Source organism: Phoca vitulina, unplaced genomic scaffold (genome assembly GCF_004348235.1).
Source record: "Phoca vitulina isolate PV1807 unplaced genomic scaffold, GSC_HSeal_1.0 scaffold1, whole genome shotgun sequence".
In the NCBI taxonomy this organism is placed as follows: domain Eukaryota; kingdom Metazoa; phylum Chordata; class Mammalia; order Carnivora; family Phocidae; genus Phoca; species Phoca vitulina.
Window position 1 is genome coordinate 43658726 of NW_022589704.1, and position 20946 is coordinate 43679671.

Sequence of the window (20946 nt, forward strand, 5' to 3'; positions counted from 1 at the left end):
CTTTCTTTGTAGCCGCCCACGAATTCGCTTGTAAAATCTTCCTCCTCCATTTTCCCGTCCACTTCTTTGGAGATTAAGGGTTTGGCAGACCGGTCGGCAGCTGGGAAGATAAGACTTCCTGCCCGTGGCATTCAGGTCCCATTATTCTGATAGAAATGTCAAGTGTGCTGGTTGTTCAAACCACAGCAGTGTCTCCTGGGCGCTTGCCTTATAAGGTGTGGGCCTAGGGCACCTTGACAGAAGCACATCATGGGTAGGGAACTTCTCTCTCTTCAGCCCTTTAAACTGTGGCATTCAGTATACCTTAAAAATGGTTTGGAATCGGGGGGAGGAGTCCAAGTTTTGAAAAAGCAACATAAGATTTTGAGTAGAAGGGGCCTGACAGCTGGCCCAGCAAGTTGAATGTTGTTTGTGGGTGCATTGGGCTTTCTGCACATCCTTTCCCTTCCTGGCACGCCTAGGAAGTGATCAAGTCTGCAAGGCCCCAAATAGGGTAAAGGAAAGAGGCTGCTGCTGCGGGAGTAACTGGAGGGCCAGGGAGACCAGTATCTATATACCTGTAACTCATTCCATGGCAAGAAATTGGGAAAATGTTGGAAAAGTTCCAGCTGGCAGGTTTTCTTATCTGTATTTTCCCCAACTGCCCAAGACTCCCTTGAGTTACCAAGACTTGGTTGTTGAGGAACAGTGAGGAACTACCAAGACAGGAGACTGGGGCAATACCCGACTTGTCAGACTCCAGGAAATGGTGCTTGAAACTTCACATCGCCCAGACTGAATTCATCTTTCTGCTCCCACCCTGCTTCTGTGGTCTCTAGCTTGAGAGAACTCAAGTTCTTTTGCCTGGAGGATTCTCTAGCTGCTATATAATAGCTAGCGGCACCATGCTAGACGCTTTTTGTGTTTTATAGCTGTTCATTCTTAGGTGAATCTCGTGGTAGGAATTACTGTTATCTCCACTTAATAAAGAATAGAACTGATTTTGAGAAGTTAGATAATTTATTTAAACATGTATATGTTGTGAGGCCAAGTTTGAACCCAGCAATATGACTCCAGGATTCACATTATATGACTTATTCATGCTTTAAAAACCTTTCTCCGACACTAAATTTGAGAAGGATTAAAAGATTTAAATTTTTTAGAAGTTTTCAAAGTTTGGGGCGCCTGGGTGGCTCAGTCGGTTAAGCGTCGGTCTGCCTTCGGCTCAGGTCATGATCCCAGGTTCCTGGGATGGAGCCCCACCAGGGGCTCCCTGCTCAGCAGGAGAGTCTGCGTCTCTCTCTGCCCCTCCCCCTGCTCTTGCACATTTTCTCTCTTTCTCTCTCAAATAAATAAATAAAATCTTTAAAAAAAAAAGAAGTCTTAAAAGTTCAAGGAGAAAATATAACTGAATTGCTTTTAATCTGAAAGTAAGCTTGGAACAAAGGGCAAAATTACAAAGGAAAAATGACAGACTTGACTATAGAATTTTTAATTTCTTTCATAAAAAAAACCCCCATTAAATTAAAAGACAAGTAAAAACTACCAAAAATTTGCAATATATTTGAGATAAGAGAGTAACATTTTTTAAAATAGAGGTCTGACAAATAAAGTATAAATATCCTGTTAAAAAATGGACAAAAATGTAAATTAGTGAAGTCATGAAAGAAAAATGTAAATGGCCAAACACATTTTTAAGGGAGGCGAAAACTTAAAACGCTAATGCACCATCAAGTTGACTGAGAATAAAAGCTAGTGATTTAGGCCAGGGACCCTTGAGGCAGGATGCGTGGCAAATGACCAAACTCAGTACTGAGAAGGACATAAATTACTTCAGTGTTTCTGGAGGGCAATTTGGCCAAATGCAGTAAAAGCTTCAAAAATGTTCACACCCTTTGACTCAAAAACTGCATTTCTGGGAATTCATAATACAGGAATTGACAACTGTTTTCTGTAAAAGCCCAGATAGTAAATACTTTAGGCTTTGCAAGCCACATATGTCTCTGTTGTTTTTCTTCTTTGTGTATGTGCTTTTGTTTTTAAAACCTTTTAAAAATAGGAGAGCTATTAGCTTGAGGGCTGTAGAAAAACAGGCTGTGGCCTGAAATTGGCGTGAGGGCAGTGATGTGTGCAAAGAGTAGACTACAAGAAAGTTCATCACAGTGTATTTGGTAATAGCCAAAAGAGAAAGCACACTTAATGTCTGAGGATAGAAATTAGTTATGGGGGTGCCTAGGTGGCTCAGTCATTAAGCGTCTGCCTTCGGCTCAGGTCATGATCCCAGGGTCCTGGGATCGAGCCCGCATCGGGCTCCCTGCTCGGCGGGAAGCCTGCTTCTCCCTCTCCCACTCCCCTTGCTTGTGTTTCCTCTCTCGCTGTGTCTCTCTCTGTCAAATAAATAAATAAATAAAATCTTTAAAAACAAAACAACACAAAAAAGTTGCCAAATGATATTTATTGCATGAGATAGTATTCATGACTTATTACATGGAAAAATACAGTTAAGAAAACCGTATCTATGTTACATCCCAAATACAACATAATCCTGTGTATGTATGCAGAGAAAAAGATATGGAAAGATGTAAACACACTAAGATGTTGATAGTGGTCTTGGGTAGGGGTGAGATTGTAGATATTTGGTTTTCTCTTACGTGTGTTCTTCCTATAATGGATATGTATTCTTTTGTAATAAGCAAAAATATAAGAAAATTCACTTAGGCAACAACAACAACTTAGGTTGTCAATTTGAGAAGATCTGCCCTGAATTCACTCTCCCAGATGGAGCTGTTTGCTGTCTCTTCTGTGCTCCTCAAATGCATAATGGTTTTTTTGAGTACCATTATTTACTTCATTAGAGAATGGTTAATACCATCATTTAGTTAAGCATTGCTCTTTTATTGGATCAGGGTTCCTGATATTTCACTATTGTAAGTATGCTGGTTATTTTCAGCTAGCTCTGTGCCAGATCCATTTTCCATCCTTCTCTGCTAGATTCTTGTCTTTCTGAAGGCAGAACTTTCATCAGCTATTTTCTCTGGGCTCTCTTGCCAGGTGGCTTCCAGGTAAGGTTCACCAATGGGCGATACCGACAATAGGTTGGAGGGTGGAAAAGGAGAAAAGTTGGGGTATTTATTCCTACCTCTTTTCCCAGTTTGGACTTCTAAGTCAAGGTGGCTCTCCCTTCACTGCTCTGCTGATTTGATCTCCTCCCCTTATCCCTTCAGTCCTAGCGATGGTCACAGCCTCTTAGGTTGCAAGAGCCTGGGTACCTTCACGTCTCTTATCATCTCCATGTCATGTTATATCCCTTCACCCTACTGTAAACCTAATCCAGAACTTCTGTAAATAGTCCCTTCAATAAAATCTCTTCTGCTGAGACATCTGAGTAGAGGTTGGTTCTTGTTAGGACAGACTGATCATATTAAAGAACACTGGTGAACCTCATAGAACACGAATCTTTTATTTCTTAAGTTACAGGCCTGGATATGCTCAGATTTTATATCTGAGATTTGGACTATTTGCAAGGTAATTATAGAAAGATTTACAAGTTTCCTAAAGCAGGAATTTAAAATTACTGTGAGGCCAGTGTTGGGGAATGTAACGCTTTGACTATTGTTCCCACTTCTCTAGTAGTTTTTGAGAAGTAACAGTCCATTGCATTTTATTGAAATCAAATAGTACAATATAGTGGTGTTCAAACTTTTATGTTTTCAGTGGAATCTTTTTTAAATGTTTCGTTTTTTAAAAGATTTTATTTATTTATTTGATAGAGACACAGCAAGAGAGGGAACACAAGCAGGGAGAGTGGGAGAAAGAGAAGCAGGCTTCCCGCTGAGCAGGGAGCCCGATGTGGGGCTTGATCCCAGGACCCTGGGATCATGACCTGAGCCGAAGGCAGATGCTTAACTGACTGAGCCGCCCAGATGCCCCTCAGTGGAATCTTTAAGAAAATATTCTTATATTGCCTCTAACAAATAAATAAAAGTCAGATGCAGAGTTAAAGGAAACTTCCTCATTTTAAGGCATACTCTGGGACCTCCCTGCAGAACCCCAGAGCTCTTCGGAACACGGTTTGGAAACACAGATTTAAAGAGTCCAAGAGTTCTAGAAGATTTATCCTTCCAGTGTCTATTGTACTTCTTTAGGTTAGACTCCTAGAATTACATAGTCTACAATATGACTTTATCAATTGCTCTTCAAAACACTCCTCGCTGTGAGTGATGTTGCCTATCTCATTACTGCATCTATTATCAAATACACACAAAAAACCCTTCCTAATTTTTCATCATAGTCTTAATTCCATTTTTATTATTGCTGAGAGAATTTTTTCCATGTCTATTTGCCATTCGTGTTTCCTTTTCTCTTCTGCCTTCCCCCCCCTTCTTTAGCCACCTTTGCATGTTTGGCCATTTCTCTATTCATGCAATATGGATTAATTCCTTGTAATGTATCTGGGCACAGTGCTAACGGGTATAAGCAGTAAACAGTATAGTTATGCTTCTGCACTCCGGGAGCTCAAAACTAGCAATATTTTAGTCTTAGTATTTATCTTGTTCAAGTCCATTGGCAATATGTTAAGAATGGCAACCCTTTGGGGTGTGGCTCAGTCATTGGGCATCTGCCTTTAGCTCAGGTCATGATCCCAGGGTCCTGGTCAGTGGGGAGCCTGCTTCTCCCTCTCCCACTCCCCCTGCTTGTATTTCCCTCTCTCGCTGTCTCTCTGTCAAATAAATGAATAAAATCTTTAAAAAAAAAATGGCAACCCTTTGTCACATTTGTTATGAATAATTTTCGTAGTTCGCCTTTTCATTGTATTGTAGGGTTTTTATTATTTACAAAATCAAAATTTTTTATGGAGTTGTCTCTGTATCTTTGTTTTTGTGCCTAGAAAATCCTTTTTAAAAGATCGGACCAATATTCACTTATATTTCTCCTAATACCTTTTACTATTTGATTTTGAGGATTTAAGTTTTTAGTAATCTGGAAATTATTTTGAGAAGCTCTAAGTTGATTCCTCGCCCCACCCCCCAAATATCTAGTCAATTTTCCTGACATTGTTCTTGAGCAAACATCCTTTTCCCACGAATGTGTGATGGCCAATGTATACATTAAGCTGTTTTGTGCACTAGGCCATATTTCTGAGCCTTCTATTTTCTTTCTTTCATCCTCTTCTGGATTACTGTGCCAATGGTATAGCTTTTTTTTTTTTTTTTTTTAAGATTTTATTTATTTATTTATTTGACAGACAGAGAGAGAGAGACAGTGAGAGAGGGAACACAAGCAGGGGGAGTGGGAGAGGGAGAAGCAGGCTTCCCGCAGAGCAGGGAGCCCGATGCGGGGCTCGATCCCAGGACCCCGGGATCATGACCTGAGCTAAAGGCAGACACTTAACGACTAAGCCACCCAGGCGCCCCGGCATAGCTTCTTAATATCAATAGAGTAACTCTGCCAAAATTCACCTTTTCAAAATATTCAAAATATTCTAAATAAGTGCTTTCAGAGGAAATTATTGACTTTTTTTCTGGTTATAAAATCAATGCATTATGAAGAAAAGTTTGTGGAAACTCAAAAAATATGAAAAAATGTAAAGAAGGAAACAAACCCCACCCCCAATACTATAACCATTAGCATTTTAGAGTATAATGTTCCATCTTCTCTCTGCATGTATATTTATTTTTACAAATATTACTAAACATGTTGTTTCATGAACTGTTGTTTAATCATCACATATGAGCATTTCACCATATCGTTAAATATGCTTTATAGAGTTTTTGAAATATGATTTTTAATGGCACATTAGCCAAGGCCTCTCGGGTAAGGGTCAGCAGTAGCGCGGGCCGCGGGCAGCTCTCACTGCCTTTCCGGACTCGGTCATGCCCTTCCTCAGGCATACCGAACTAGATCGAAAGTCACCAGTTGCTCTCGCATAGGTCAATGCCGCATGCCTGCCGCTGCCACAGCTCACAACCTGAAATCGGCTGCTGGACACTTGGTTTTGACTAGCTCACTGGATTTTAATGAGTCACGCAGCATTTGCCATCCACGGATCTTCCGTCAGGCGTATGTAAAGATGACTTAACTGTAGGATAGCATGTAGTTAACAAAGAGGGAAAATGGAGGTTACCCACACAAGGAATAAATTTGAATTGATTTAGTTGTAAGAGATTCCTAGCACTGTATTGCACAATCTTATTTTTGTGTTCCTTTTAAATCATTAACTAGTATGAGTTGTTTATACTTGTCTTAGAAAAGATTGAACAACCCTCGTGAAAACAAAGCATATCTATGACTTTTTTTTTAGATCTGAGGTAGAAATCCTTAACATTTGTGATAGAATGTTACAACTTTGTGAGTTTTCCTTCAGTTACAGTGCAAACTTACTGAACTATATAAACTAGTGAGAACTGGATAGCTATTGAGGCTACAAGTGGCTGAGGTATCAAAAGCAAAGGATAACTTTTTAGAACAAGTCATGCAGGTATATTTATAGGCATTTTCCAGTGCATGGGCATATAGGCTTCTGCCTAACAAAATTTTTGGGCTTAAGTATTTATCTTCATTCTATCACTACACACACACACACACACACACACACACAGAGTGTATATATGTTCATAAAATGGGAATTATATGCATTCCCACTTATTTTTCCACAGACATGTTGCTAGATGTAAAATATAGTAATTGTCAAAGTCTTGAAGTATATGGATCCTTAGGGTCTCAGCTCCCCTCTATCTCAATTAACGCTGGATTAAATTAAATTAAATTAAATGCTGGAATCTGAGAGCCAAAAGTTCAGGGAAGGGACACTGGATTGCCTTCTCCTGGGCTTCATTTGAACATTCCTTACTGAACTGCCCAGCCCAGCCCCTGCTTATTAGGTGTACAGTGTTCTGCTGTTCAGCACAAAGGTTACCCTCTGGAGCATGCATATTATCAATGAGTCATTTCCTCCAATTCTTAAACTTTCCTGGATATTGTTTTCTTTAGCTATCCAGAGAAAACCTAAAATCAACTTACTGTTGGATCCTCCATGATACTCTTTAGTTTGTAAGATCATTTTATTGCATACTTTGTTATCTCAGAATATTTACATCCTGATTGCTTATTCCTTTTGTGTACTTTGCTTTGGAATAAGTTTGCCTAGCTTTATTTTTAGAACTGTTAACAATTTCATAATTATATTTTGGATATTACATGACAAGGATGATTATGACATTCATTTCATAGGGAATAGGACATTAAACATCTTTTAATTTTTTAGGCATTCCGTAATAGAACTTTAAGAGGCTTCTTTAAAATGTCTAACACCCAGAATCAAGTTCTTTTCCTAAGCCACACCCATATTATCTGCTCCATACATCATATTACCAAATCATTCTGGTAAAAACTTAAGCCAACATGAGACTGGAAAAACAAGAGGAGACAAGAAGTGGATCTCTCATATGCTGATTATACTGGGTTTTTAATTTGTTAAATAACTTCTTTCTCTGATATTTAAGTGCCTCATTATTTAGGTAATATCTGGAGACCTATATTTGGGCGCATGGGACTGTGCTATGACTCCTAATACCTTACAACTTAAAAATAATCCTAGCTTTTAAAATGTCTTCACAAATACTAAAATCTGACCCTAAATGATTTTCACAAGTGTTTTTATAGAATGTGCTGACACTGAAATGTTTGCTTACTGTGACTAATCTCGAGTTTCCACAAAAGAAATGTTATAAATGGAAAGAAAACCTTGGAAAATTAGAAAGAACATACATTTGTCTCCTTTTTTTTTTTTTTTTTTAATTTATTTCACAGTTTCTTTCTTCATGCAGATTTTCCCCCTCTTTTTCCACAAGAAAAGTTAAATATATTACCTGGCAAATACAGTTACATTTTATCTTGGAAATAATAGTAAATGCAGTTCCACAGATGCCTCTGTGAGGACCAGTGAGTTAAGTGAAAGGGGCAGATCATTGCTTGACACCAAGATGAGGAAAAGGAAGTGAATTCCCAGCCACCACGCACTTCTCCACGCCATTTCTGGCCTACTGGCTCTCCAACACCTTTCAAGTGAGTGTGGACGTTCTGTCCTTAACACACTCCAGAGTCTGCGAGCAGGTCAGCATACTGCAGCAGCTGTCTCTAAGTTGTTGTCCTTAGTCACAAGTTAAAACTTGACAAAAAAAAAAAAGAAATCTTTGATGTTACCATTTACCATCAATCTTTGATCAGCTGCAAATTATTTCCTATTTCATCCACTCTGAATCTTAAAAACACATACCAAACATTGCTGTCTTGCCTTCCACCATCTGTTTGCTCTAAGCAACTCTCTTGCTCCTAAATATAGGCAGAAATTTCACAAATTTCCGTTGATTTTACCACTAATATCATGGGATGAGTTATTTTTGTTTTTTTGATTTAGGATTTGGAGGAAAGAGGCTCGAAGGAGGGATTTTGAGCATTGTAGCTGCAAGAATACTGATAATTACAACTTTCTTTCCTTAGCTCTTAGGGAAAGTGAATATAGTATTAAGAACATAGAAGTCTCACCAGCTGAGCATCAGAACAATATAAAAGTGACCCTGAAAAGGACTCAAAGCGTTCCTGTATGAGTGGAAAACCGTATTATTTTGACATTCATTTGATTTATTTCTCCTCCCCAAAAGAGATACCAGATATTAGGGAATCTAATGTTCATCAGAGGAAAGTCTATGCATACTTTAACACAAATTTTAATCTACTTACATTTTTGTAATTATTATTGCTATGTATGCATACATACAAACAGTTTTAGGGAAACCCAGGAGAGTTTAAAGGCCATAATTGTTACAAAAGATCTTCCTGATTACACAGTTCCCTGTGGGACTTGCTAACATCACAGAATTTGTAACCCAACTTACCAAACTTAGGACAGATCAGTTTACTCATTTACTCATTTCAGGAGGTAATTTTAAATATATATTGCTAAACTGAGGTCCTCAAGACTGTACCTATATAATACACATATTTTTAAATAATGAAGATAATTTGACATTGTGTATTAGGAATATGCCAGTTATTAGAAATATGCAAATAGACACTGTGCTATTACTGTGTATCAAGGCCTATGTTTTTTGCATTCTTTACAATGTTAGTGTTACATCTTATGTTGTGTATGTGTTATGTATGTATTCTTAATGAGAGATATAATTTGATATGAAATATATCAGAATCAAGAGAAGTATTAAAACTTTTTCTTCTTTTTAAAATTTTCTTATTTTTTAAGTCAAATGTAGTAGTGAGATGGGGAAAGAGTAGAACAAGGAGTTTGATTTGTAACTTGACTATAAACAATTGAGATAACTCACTAGCTTCAGACCAGCCATATTAAAGCTTTTCTAACAATTTTATTTGGAGAGACTATTTTATGGAAAAAACATAAGCCTTTCAGTCTTTTTTTTTTTTTTTTTTTAAGTCTTTTAGTCTTCTTTGATACGGTACATTCACAACCTGGTGGCAACTCCCTAGAAATCCAGTGCATGTAGTAAAGAGAAAACTTGTCCAAAAAGTATTTTGAGAATTACTTATAAAGAAAAGTATGGTAGGTTTTATGAGTATTTGTTATTTCCTTAAAACTACTTTTAAAAAATAAAACAACTGTTCTCATGAGAAACAATAGAAAATATAAATAATTATAGAAAAGTACTGAGTCACCCATATTTTCACTACCACCTAAGGTTAACTGCTGTTAACATTTGGGGTAGATATCCTTCTAGAATGTTTCTGTGCACATTTTTTTTTCTTACAGGAACCATTTTTGTTTTTAAATATTTCTATTTTATTAATGCTCCTATCTTTATCGGCTGCTCTTTGAATCATTACTCTGGGCATGGAGACTGGTTGATGATCTGAGAAATAAGCCATCCTTCCTTGCCAAACCCACATAATCTTGGAAGCCATGAACATCCCCAGTATTCAAATAGATGATTAAACCCTCCCCCCCCAGTCCCTTATCCAAGGTGGCACATTCACAGCTCAGAAAAGTTAAGGTAGGCTAATCAGATTGCTCTGCTGAGTTCAGAAAATGAGAAATAGATTGGCTAGTTAGCAAATGTGACAAAAGCAGAAGGAATATGTAAATAAATAGCTATTAAAAGCTGTATTGTGAGATGATGTCATGAAATACAGTTGGGATCAGACAAGCCAGGGCAAATCAAAACTTCTTGCAAGTCAAGTAAGTATGAAGGTGCAGAAAAGATATAGGGAGGGGTGTGGGGAGCCAGACATGTTTTCTCTGATCCACTGGCTGTACTTCAAAGTGATACTGATAGAACTAAAATCTGATTATGTCATATTTCTGCTTAAATACCCTTTAAAGGTGGCTTCATGAGCCCTTCGTGATCTGATCCCACCCTACCTCTCTAGTGCCACTATCAGAATCCTGGAGTTGCATGCTCTGTTCTATCTATGCAGAGTTTTCCTATGTCTAAAACAGTCACTTCTGAGAAGCCTTCTCTGATTTCTAGATTATAACAGGTGGCCTTAATAGGTGCTTCCATAGCACCATGTAATCTCCAAGGCTGCAGGGCCCAACACCTAACATAGTACCTGGATTATAATATGCCCTCAATGACTAACAAAGCACCAGGAGAGAAGCAGGCATTTCGCAAGTCTGCATGAGATTGCATGTGGCCAAGAAAAGGGAGATAGAGAAGAAAGGGCACCCAGATGTGGTTCAACCTCTGAGATTTTTCTGATCCAGATTTGGTGCATGTGGTCCTTGCAGTAACTGCACTATGATGGGCATAGTCCAGTCCTGTTTGTTGGGTGGCACGCAATGAGTAGCACAAACGTACAAAAGGGCAAGGGTACTGGTCAAGATATGGCAGAGCTATGGTGCACTGCAGCGCTGTGAGGGCAGCTCTGGGGTTACCCTGCAGCAGGCGGTCTCAGCCAAGGGACGGGCAGCCTGATGGCCACCAGGCACATGCCTTCTGGTACACAAGCACGATTATCTTCCCGAAAAGGACTTGGCTCACTATGAACACATGGCAGTGTGGTCTAGCGTGGACAGCTGTGGTCTGCTGGCTGGCACGTGCCAGGTTGGTTTTCTCAGTGGCGCCCACCTGGGGTTCTTGGGGCCAGATTGACCAGATTCGCTGACATGGACAGTGGGTGTTTATTGATTGGTTTAGAAGTGTTTCAATGTCTTAACAATCATGTGGCCATACTGATGCTTATTTACTGAATATTAACCTTGCAGAAGGGCTTATTTAACTTACACTGGGCACTGAGCAAGAAGAAAGGGAAGGGACCCAGATTTCATTATTCAACCTTGGGCATCTCCAGAACTCTGAGGGTCTATGAGGCCACTCATCCTGCCTATAGTACAAGGGAGAAAATGGTTAACCACCTTAAGAGAAGTGATCTTGGGTCACAGGCTCTACCGTATCTCATACTGTTCACCTTGTTACGTATAAGAGAGAATGTTGATACCCTTTGGGATCACTAAGTTGAGATCAACATTATCATTGGATCAAGATCTGTTTTCTGCCCTGCTTGTTAGTAATAGTTGAGCAATGCCTTGCTTCTTGGCCTCCAGTTGTATGACTCAATTCCTGTTGTTTGGGAAGACAGCTGAGACTCTGTGCAGGTGGCCTATGCGCTATGCCTCCTGTGGTCGGTGCTGGCCAAAGGGGTACACTGAGACCACTACACTTATACAGCCTTGGGTTGGGATCAGTGAGATCGTTCTAGGTCAGGCTTTTTCCCTGGGGCTTGGCACAAAACAAAAACAAAAACAGCGTTGGCTCAAAACACTCTTCCCACAAAAGGCCACTTTTCAAAATTTTCGAAGTTCAGGAATGAAAAGAAGGTGAAACGAGTGGGTTTCAGTACTCTTCCAAGAGGTCTGATAGAAAGGGGTGGAGGGGGCGCCTGGGTGGCTCAGTCGGTTAAGCGTCTGCCTTCGGCTCAGGTCATGATCCCAGGGTCCTGGGATCGAGCCCCACATCGGGCTCCTGGCTCAGCGAGGAGCCTGCTTCTCCCTCTCCCTCTGCCTCTCTCCCTGCTCATGCTTTCTCTCTGTCTCTGTATCTCTGTGTCTCAAATGAATAAATAAAATCTTTAAAAAAAAAAAAGAAAAAGAAAGGGGTGGAGGGTTGAGCCTTAAGACTTCCTACGTGGCTCACGGGTAACGGAGCAGGGTAGATCTGACCAGTCGGCACAGCCTCAGGCTGGTTAGAGTTAAGAAAAGGTACAGCTGCAGAGGCTCTCCTAGAAGTGGGCTATTGGGACAGTCAGAGTAAGCAGCTCATCTCTGGCATTGGAAGAGATCTTTGTCTAGTGTCAGGAGTGAGGGGTGGGGGCTTGGCGTGCTGAGGGACCTCAACCCAACAGTAGTGACCTTTTGGCAAGCTTTTCAGAGCCTTTCATTGATTACCAGTCATTGTTTCTGACAGGAAAAAGCAGGAGGAGTCACTTCCTTGTCATTCAGTGCTGGTGTTGGCTTCTGGATAATTGCTCACATGTTGCGGGTACTTAATTTGTCTGCGAGGAGCATCTGTGTTTTGACAAATAAATTTTACAACCTTATTTTTCCATACCAATGCCAGGTTTACACTGATCAAAATACACACAGAGTTATTTGTATACAAAATCTCTTTCCTAATTAGTTAATTAGTATATCAAATTTGTATGGCTGTTTATCATGTTTCCAACACTAGGTTTTTGAAAAATTCAGACAACATATAAGATACAGTTTCTATCCTCAAGGAATGTATAATTCGAGAGAGAAAATTAGCATTCAACAAATAAGCAAGAAATGAGTGATGAAATATGATGCTGATTGGAAGTATAACTCAAATTCAGGGAAAAAAAAAAAAAGAAAGGAGCCCAGTACAGGTTAGAATAAGAGGCTATTGCAGGAAGATAAGACTCAAGATAGGTCTTCAGGATGGAAAAATTTTAGAAGAGGATAAAAGAAGAACAGCTTTCCTGGCCTGAGGAATCACATGAGCCAAGGCACAGAGGCAGGAAATCAACACTATGTCCTTGGGGACATCCAGGAGAGACTGTGACAGGAACGAGGAGGGCAGGTTACATGGGAAATAAATTTGGGTAGTTAAGGCAGAGCCCTGTTTCTGTTGCCTCAAAGGTCAGTCAGTTTGAACTCAATATTACAGACCACCGCTGTTCAATAATAATGCCACATATGTAATTTAAAACTTTCTATGCCACACTAAAAAAATAAAAAGAAATGGGTGAAGTTCATTTTAATAATATATTTTCCCTAACCCAATATGTCTAAAATATTACCATTTTGACATGTAATCAATATTAAAAATGTTTTATACTGCTCCAGTTGTTAAATTTAAATTAAGGAAAAATTTAGTTCCTCCATTGCATGGACCACAATTCAAGTGTTCAATAGCCACATGTCTAGTATTGGACAACATAGCTTTGGACAATTGTGAGATGATTTAGCAGCTGAATAATAAGCCAAAGATACATGGTATCTTAGGGAGGATTTGTCGTCAGTGAATTGAAGGGTGTGATGATTGTGGGAGAAGAGAGAAGTTAGATCTGGAATGAGTTTCATGTGGGTACTAGAATGGTAGTAGTGGGGCGTTAAGAGGATGGGGCAAATCTGAGAGATGCTTCAAGAAATAATTGGCATGCCTTGATGACTGTTTGGTAATGAGAAAGGAAAAAAAATTCGAGAGTAGTAGCCAGCTTCCAAACAGTTCTCAATGATCCCAGCCGCCTATTCATACCCTGGTGTAGTCCCCTCCCACGCTGTACCGGGTGTGGTACGCGTGACCAATAGAATGAGGCGGTGGTGATGCTCCATCACTTCCAAGATTAGGTTATAAAAGATACTATGGCTTCTGTTTTGGTGGTTCTCTCTCTTGGATCACGCACCCTGGAGAAATGGAGCTGCTACACTGTGAGCAGCCCTCTTGAGAGGACCATGTGGCAAGGAACTGAAGCTTGCCAACGAGCCCATGAGTGAGTTTGGAAGGGGGTCCTCCTGCCTTGGTTGAGCATTCAGATGACTATAGTCCCAGTGAACACCATGACTGCAACCTCAGGAGAGACTCTGAGCCAGAACCACTTCTCAACCTCTCTCTGATTCCTGAGTCTCAGAATCTGAGACAGATAATAAATGTTTATTATTTTAAGTTGCTGAATCTTGGGGCAATTTGTAACAGCATTAGATAATGACTACATCAAACAACAATAAAAGATGACCTAATTTAAAATGGGCAAAAGAATTGAATAGCCACTTTACCAAAGAAGATAATAAGCATACAAAAAAGTGTTCAATATCATTAGACACCAGGGAAATGCAAATTAAAACCACAGTGAGACACACATCAACAGGCTAAAATTAAAGATAGACAGCACAGGGCGCCTGGGTGGCTCAGTTGGTTAAGCGACTGCCTTCAGCTCAGGTCATGATCCTGGAGTCCCGGGATCGAGTCCCACATCGGGCTCCCTGCTCAGCAGGGAGTCTGCTTCTCCCTCTGACCCTCCTCCCTCTCATGCTCTCTGTCTCTCATTCTCTCTCTCGCAAATAAATAAAATCTTAAAAAAAAAAAAAAAAAAGATAGACAGCACAAAATGTTGATGAGGATGTGGAGCCCAAGATTTGAATCTTGGGCTGTTTAACAGGAAAGCTCAGCGTACAGACCTATCTTGAGTCTTATCTTCCTGCAATAGCCTCTTATTCTAACCTGTACTGGGTTCCTTTTTTTTTTCTTCCCTGAATTTGAGTTATACTTCTAATCAGCATCATATTTCATCACTCATTTCTTGCTTATTTGTTGAATGCTAATTTTCTCTCTCGAATTATACATTCCTTGAGGATAGAAACTGTATCTTATATGTTGTCTGAATTTTTCAAAAACCTAGTGTTGGAAACATGATAAACAGCCATACAAATTTGATATACTAATTAACTAATTAGGAAAGAGATTTTGTATACAAATAACTCTGTGTGTATTTTGATCAGTGTAAATTATAAATGAGATCTAGTTCACATACCATACAGTTCACCCATTTAAAGTATACAATTCAATGGCAATCATCACCACAGTACATTTAAAAATATTTTTATTACTCCAGAAAGAAACCCAGTACCTCTTAGCTTATACCCTCCAATTATTCTACCAACCCTTCTGACCCCTAGGCTACTTTCTGTCTCTATATATTAGCTCATATTAATGAAGTTAGCATGTGGTCTTTTGTGCTTGGTTTCTTTCACTTACCATAGCGTTTTCAAGGTTCATCTATGTTGTAGCATGTTTAGTTTTTGTTCATTTTTTCATTGTCTAATATTTCATTATATGGATATATCACTTTTTTTTAAAAAAGATCTTATTTATTTATTTGAGAGAGAGAGAGACAGCACAAGCAGGGGGAGGGGCAGAGGAAGAGGGAGAAGCAGACTCCCCACTAAGCAGGGAGCCCGATACGGGACTCAATCCCAGGACCCTGGGATCATGACCTGAGCTGAAGGAATATGCTTCACCGCCTGAGCCACCCAGGCACCCTGGATATATCACTTTTTAAATTATTTTTTTATTTTTTAAAAAAATATTTATTTGAGAGAGAGAGTGCGTGCAGGAGCAGGGTGAGGGGCAAAGGGAGAAGCAGGCTCTCCGCTGAGCAGGGAGCCAGACATGGGGCTGGATCCTGGGACTCCAGGACCATGACCTGAGCCGAAGGCAGATGTTAACCAACTGAGCCATCTAGACACCCCAGATATATCACTTTTTAAAAATTCATCAGTTGATACACATTTGAGTTGTTTCCACTTTTTGGTTATTATGAGTAGCTATAAACATTTATGTGGACTACTTTCATTTCTTTTGGGTATGTACATAGGAGTGGAATTATTAGGTCCTATGGTAACTCTATATTTAACCAATTGAGGGATTGCTAGATTTTTTCCAAAATGGCCATAAAATTTTACATTCCCACCAGCAGTGTATGAAGATTCCTATTTCTCTACATCTTCACCAACACTTCCTATTTTCTGCCTTTTTGATTATAACCATCTTAGTGGGTATGAAGTCATATCTCATTATGGTTTTGATTTTCACTTCCTTGATGGCTAATCATGTTGGGGATTTTTTCACATGATTATTGATGATTTGTAGATCTTCTTTGGAGAATTGTCTATTCAGATCCATTGCCCACTTTGAAATGGAATGATTTTTTAAAATTATTATTGAGTTGTAATAGTTCTAGGTACAAAATCCTTATTAAATATATCATTTGCAAATTTTTTTCCTATTCCGTGGGTTGTCTGCAACTAGAATTCTTAGTCCAAAATGATATGAACACTTTTGAAAAACATCTTGGGTTATGTAATTTGCCCAAGGTCACTAAACTATTAGCATGCTAGGGACAGGACAGGACCGACTACATAATTTGTAGACCTGTCTATAGCAAAAAGAAAATGTAGGACACCTTGTTAAAAAATTGTTAAAAGTAGAACAGGGCCCTTGTAAGCATGGGGCCCTGTGAGTCGCAGGTTCCATGCACATGAAGCTACGGGAACAGGGAAGATTTGAATCTTGGGCTGTTTAACAGGAAAGCTCATGCTTTCCAATAAACCATGCTGGGTTGAATGAACCGTTCATTTTTTGGGCACGCTGAATGAGACATGATGGCAATGTCAGATGCTGATGTCAGATATTGATGTTCCAGAGCTGGTTAAAAACTGAATTATAGGTCAGTAGTTCCTTCTCTGATGCCTGTTTGTCTTCTGTTTAGTGGGCATTTGGTAATTATATTTGACCTAAGTTAGAAAAGTAATTTTTCATCAAAGTCTTGATAGTATCTTCTTAAATGTTAACTTGCTAAGACTAATTCCTTTTACTTCCCTCCCTCTGAAATTCTTCACTGAATTCCTTTTTTCTGACAAATGTGTCAATACTTTAGTGGTGATGGAATGTTTGCTGCTGGACATCTGGGTGTATCTGGATACAGAGAAACATTCTTCTGAATCGACTCCTCATGGATAAGATAAATCTTGATTTAAGAGTAAGCTACGTTTGGAATATAATTATGCTTTCACTGATAACAGTAACTTTCAGTTTTGTTGGTAAAGATTTATTTATTTATTTGAGAGAGGGGGAGGGGCAGAGGGAGAATCTCAAGCGGACTCCCTACTGAGAGGGGAGCCCAAGATAAGGCTCGATCGACCATCCTGATCCCAGCCAAAACCAAGAGTCTGATGCTTAATCTACTGAGCCACGCAGGAAACCCCCTAGAGAACAATTTCTTTTCTCCTCTTCAGCCGGCTTCGGCTCCCTACCGCTCCATCAGCCCTGCCCCACCTCGCCCTCCGCCTTCGCCTCAGCCCCGCCCCCCAGCCAAGCCCCAGCCCATCCTCTCCACTCGCCCTCAATCCATTTCCTCCCGCAGCGGTTCTCGCCCCGCCCCTCAGCGTCGCGCCGCTGAAAAACATCCCGTCTAGGGCCTCTCTGGCCGCCTGGAGGACTTGTCATCAGTGTCCGGCGGCGCTGGGAGGAGCAGGGCGGCTGTGGGTGGGTCTGACGTGAGGCTACACGAGATTCTCCTGCGCGCCGCTTTCTACTACTTTCGGCTCGCGGGTGTCTTTGCCATGGGGCTGCAGCAGATGTGGAGGCTCGTGTGGAGGTGAGTGAGCGAGCTGTCTAGCGCAGGCTCCTGGACTGCCCTCGCCGAGGTTGCAGAGGGTCGTGCGCCGGTGGGGACGGTCTGGCCTCGAAGTTTCTAGTGACGCTTGGAGGCGCCCCTCTTAGAGCTGAGCCCGGCCCCTCTCTGTGTCTCGCTCTGTGTTTAGCACCTTTGCAGCATCCCCTTCGTTTTCTCCCCCTCTGGCTTTTTTTTAGCCTTCCCCCCCCCCCCCCACTACTTTATGTACTTTTGAGCCCCATTTCCTTTCTTCAAAGCTGAGTATAGTTTGGGGGACAGGCAGGGTTTCAACGTGGAGGAATTTTTGTTGTTGTTGTTAAAGATTTTTTATTTATTTGAGAGAAAGAGAGCACAAGAGGGGGGAGGGTCAGAGGGAGAAGCCGACTCCCCGCTGAACGGGCAGCCCGATGCGGGACTCGATCCAGGGACTCCAGGATCATGACCTGAGCCGAAGGCAGTTGCTTAACCAACTGAGCCACCCAGGCGCCCTCAACATGGAGGAATTTTGTGGCATGTTTTGTGCAGCTAACAAATGCTCCTACTTTGGCAGTTGTTGCACCTGCGCTCGTGGTGTGACTTTATTGTTCAGTTCTGTCGGATGGCTCCAGCCTTAGTCCAGGTGTGTGGAACTTTCAGGCTAGTGTTGTGGACACATAACGTGGCTTGGTGGAGTATGTGTGTAAACATCGTGTTTAACTTTTGAAAGTGCTGCTGAATGCTGCTTGAGCTCTGCAAAGGAAATCTGGTAGTAATGAGTTTAGGAAGTTAGGCTGCGTTAGTCTTGAGGCCTACTGCCTGCCCATGTGTATTCAGGTGGCAGCTGTGACCACTTGAAGGGAGAACCATGTTATTTACTCCATAACTTCAGTTGCTGAGTTCTTTAGCCTTTAAGTTTGCCTTGGGGGAAAAGGATGGAAATGTTTCTTTGGTTTAAGAAGAATAGTCATTTCTCTAGAGATAAGCTCTGGTTGTTTAACATTGTATCCACAGACCTGGGTCTCAATCAATGAAGAAAAATGGAAGAGTTGCTTTCCTTCATTTTTTTAATACCTCGAAATTAGCTGTCCCTGTGTCTCTGAACAGCTCAGGGAGAGACGGCAAATACTAAGAAAATTAGCACATGTCATTACTGCTGCTGCTTTTTGAAGTTGTGAGCAAATACCAAGTTATTTGAGAAACAAATTGGGAAGACCTGCTAACAAAATTAACTGACTTGGGAAAAAATCTGTCATTCCCAGAATTCAGGCTGGCTTTATTCCACCCCTCATCTCATGGTGCAGACTGATTAGGCGAGTCCTGGACCAGTTTAGGGGTTTGATGAGGGATGCCTTTTCCAGGGCTTTGGAGTGGGTATTGCCCTCGCAAAGGAGAGACCTGAGGCCAGTGTCACCTAGTCTACAATAGCCTAACCCACAAGTGTATTAAGGAATAGGGTGCCACAGAGTGTTTTGGGGAGGAAATAAAGCCTCTGTGCTGTGGTTGACACTGTTGGGCAGTTCCTCTTGAACTCTGGTCTCCCTTGGCTCTCTGGCACTGTCTTTCCCATGTACCTCTCCACTAATTCTTGTCTTGTCATGGTGCCAGTACAGACCCTGGGCATTTTGGGGGGGAGTTCCCAAATAAAGTACCTCTCTGAAGAGAACTCTCAAATTTGTATGTCTAACCTTGATTTATCATAAATGCTAGTGCAAGTCACAACCACCTGAATGTCTCATTTGCACCTCAAGTGTTAATTTGCACATAAGTGTAACCCGTACTCATCTGCACTTTCAACTTCTTGGAACTATTATTCTTCTAGATTTTTAAAGTTATCTAAGTTCTTCCATACTCCCAATCCTTATCTCTTCGTGCTGATTCGAATTTGAACAATCCTCTCAAATTTTTCAGTTGTTCATTTTGCAGAAACTTGATGGTGGACTTCTTCCCAATTTGAATAGCTTCTGTATGCGACTGCCAGGTTAATCTTGTTAAAGTTCACTTCAGGGCCTGCCATTCTTCTGCTAAGAAGTTCTTAGAGGTGTCTTCCTACTTATGGAATTAAATAAAAATTTCCCAGCCTGATTTCAAAGATTTGGCCCTAATTTACTTAATGAATTCTATAATACTTAGTGTTATATTCTAGCTTCTGGGAGTTCTAGGCCCTTTTGTTACCTTGTAGCCAACCTGGACTACTCGCTCCTCTTTCTTATTAAGGCCCTTGAAGTCCCAAAAGAAAGCAGACAAGAAACAAATATTTAAACAAAAGTAATACTTAGTTACAAACTCTGATAAGTGTCTTAAAGGAAAAGGACAAGTAGGAGAGATTTAGAAATGAAAGAGAGGGGTCGGGAGGCTCTTCAAAGAGGTTGATCTTATAAGTTGTTAATAGTACTCCTTGCTTTCTCCATCTGCTCTGTAGTGGGCTGAACTACACTGTTTTGGTTCTTCTTGAGCTGCCTCTTTTTCTTCTACACAGTTGTCTCCGAAGGCTCAATATTTGATTTCTCTGTTATATTTTTTCTGTGTTAGGAGTCACAGCCCCAAATGCAGAGGCTAAGAAGGAAGCATCTGGTAATGTTGGCTAACAACAGCAGTGGGGACTGGTAGGAAACTTGTGAGCTAGAGAAGGGGCTCTGTGTAAAGGAGCCAGTTTCTCAGCCCCAGGCAGGCGTTGTTGCCATTATAAAATGTAGACCCAAGGTTTCTATGACTACTAATTTTTCTGGGAAACTGAATTTTTTGGTGAAGTCTTTTGATTTTAAATGTCTGGTTTTAAAACACTGCTGACCAGACAAAACACATTAGTAGACCCAGGCAGCATTCAGGCCACTAATTTTCAGCTGCAGCTTTTTCATTCCTCAAGGACAGCTGAGACTTTCTTATGCCTCAGTGATTATCTGTGCATGTAACTGTGACATAGCTTCAGTTCTGACTTTTCTTTCAAACTCCAGTCTCTCTACTTGCTGTTGAATATTTCCACTTATGTCAATACAGGCTCAAGAAACTGAAAATGGACTTTATATTTCATTCTACAAACCAGCTAGTTTCCTGGCCAGCTTTTTCAGTACCTATAGTGTCTTAGCTACCCTAGCTTGAACTCTTAGAATTGTTATTAACAAAGTTCTTTTCCTTTTCATTGAGTTTTAACTTCATAATATCTCCTAAAAATCATTCCTTTGTTTCTGCAGCTGCTGTTCATCAGTTCATGCCTGAATTGCTTGGCCTTGGGTTTGATTTTTCTGTTCTGTTCACCTTCTATCTTGCCTACTTCTGCTGTAATCTTCATTAAGCACCATTTTCATTATTTCGTCTTAAACAGTTCCA

The 20946-nt window shown here is 40.5% G+C and overlaps 1 protein-coding gene across 10 annotated transcripts in view; it reads left to right on the plus strand.

Annotated features, from left to right (window-relative positions):
* The window catches only part of HIBCH (3-hydroxyisobutyryl-CoA hydrolase), a 182610-nt gene that overhangs the window by 60835 nt on the left and 100829 nt on the right, over positions 1 to 20946 (plus strand). The window contains exon 1 of one of the 10 annotated variants that reach the window (XM_032406102.1): positions 17443 to 17625. The exons of the other annotated variants lie outside the window; for them this stretch is intronic. Coding sequence (XP_032261993.1) covers positions 17591 to 17625 — 35 coding nt within the window. The 5' untranslated portion in view covers positions 17443 to 17590. Of the gene's footprint in view, positions 1 to 17442; positions 17626 to 20946 lie in introns of those variants that run through there. 10 annotated transcript variants of the gene reach the window in all.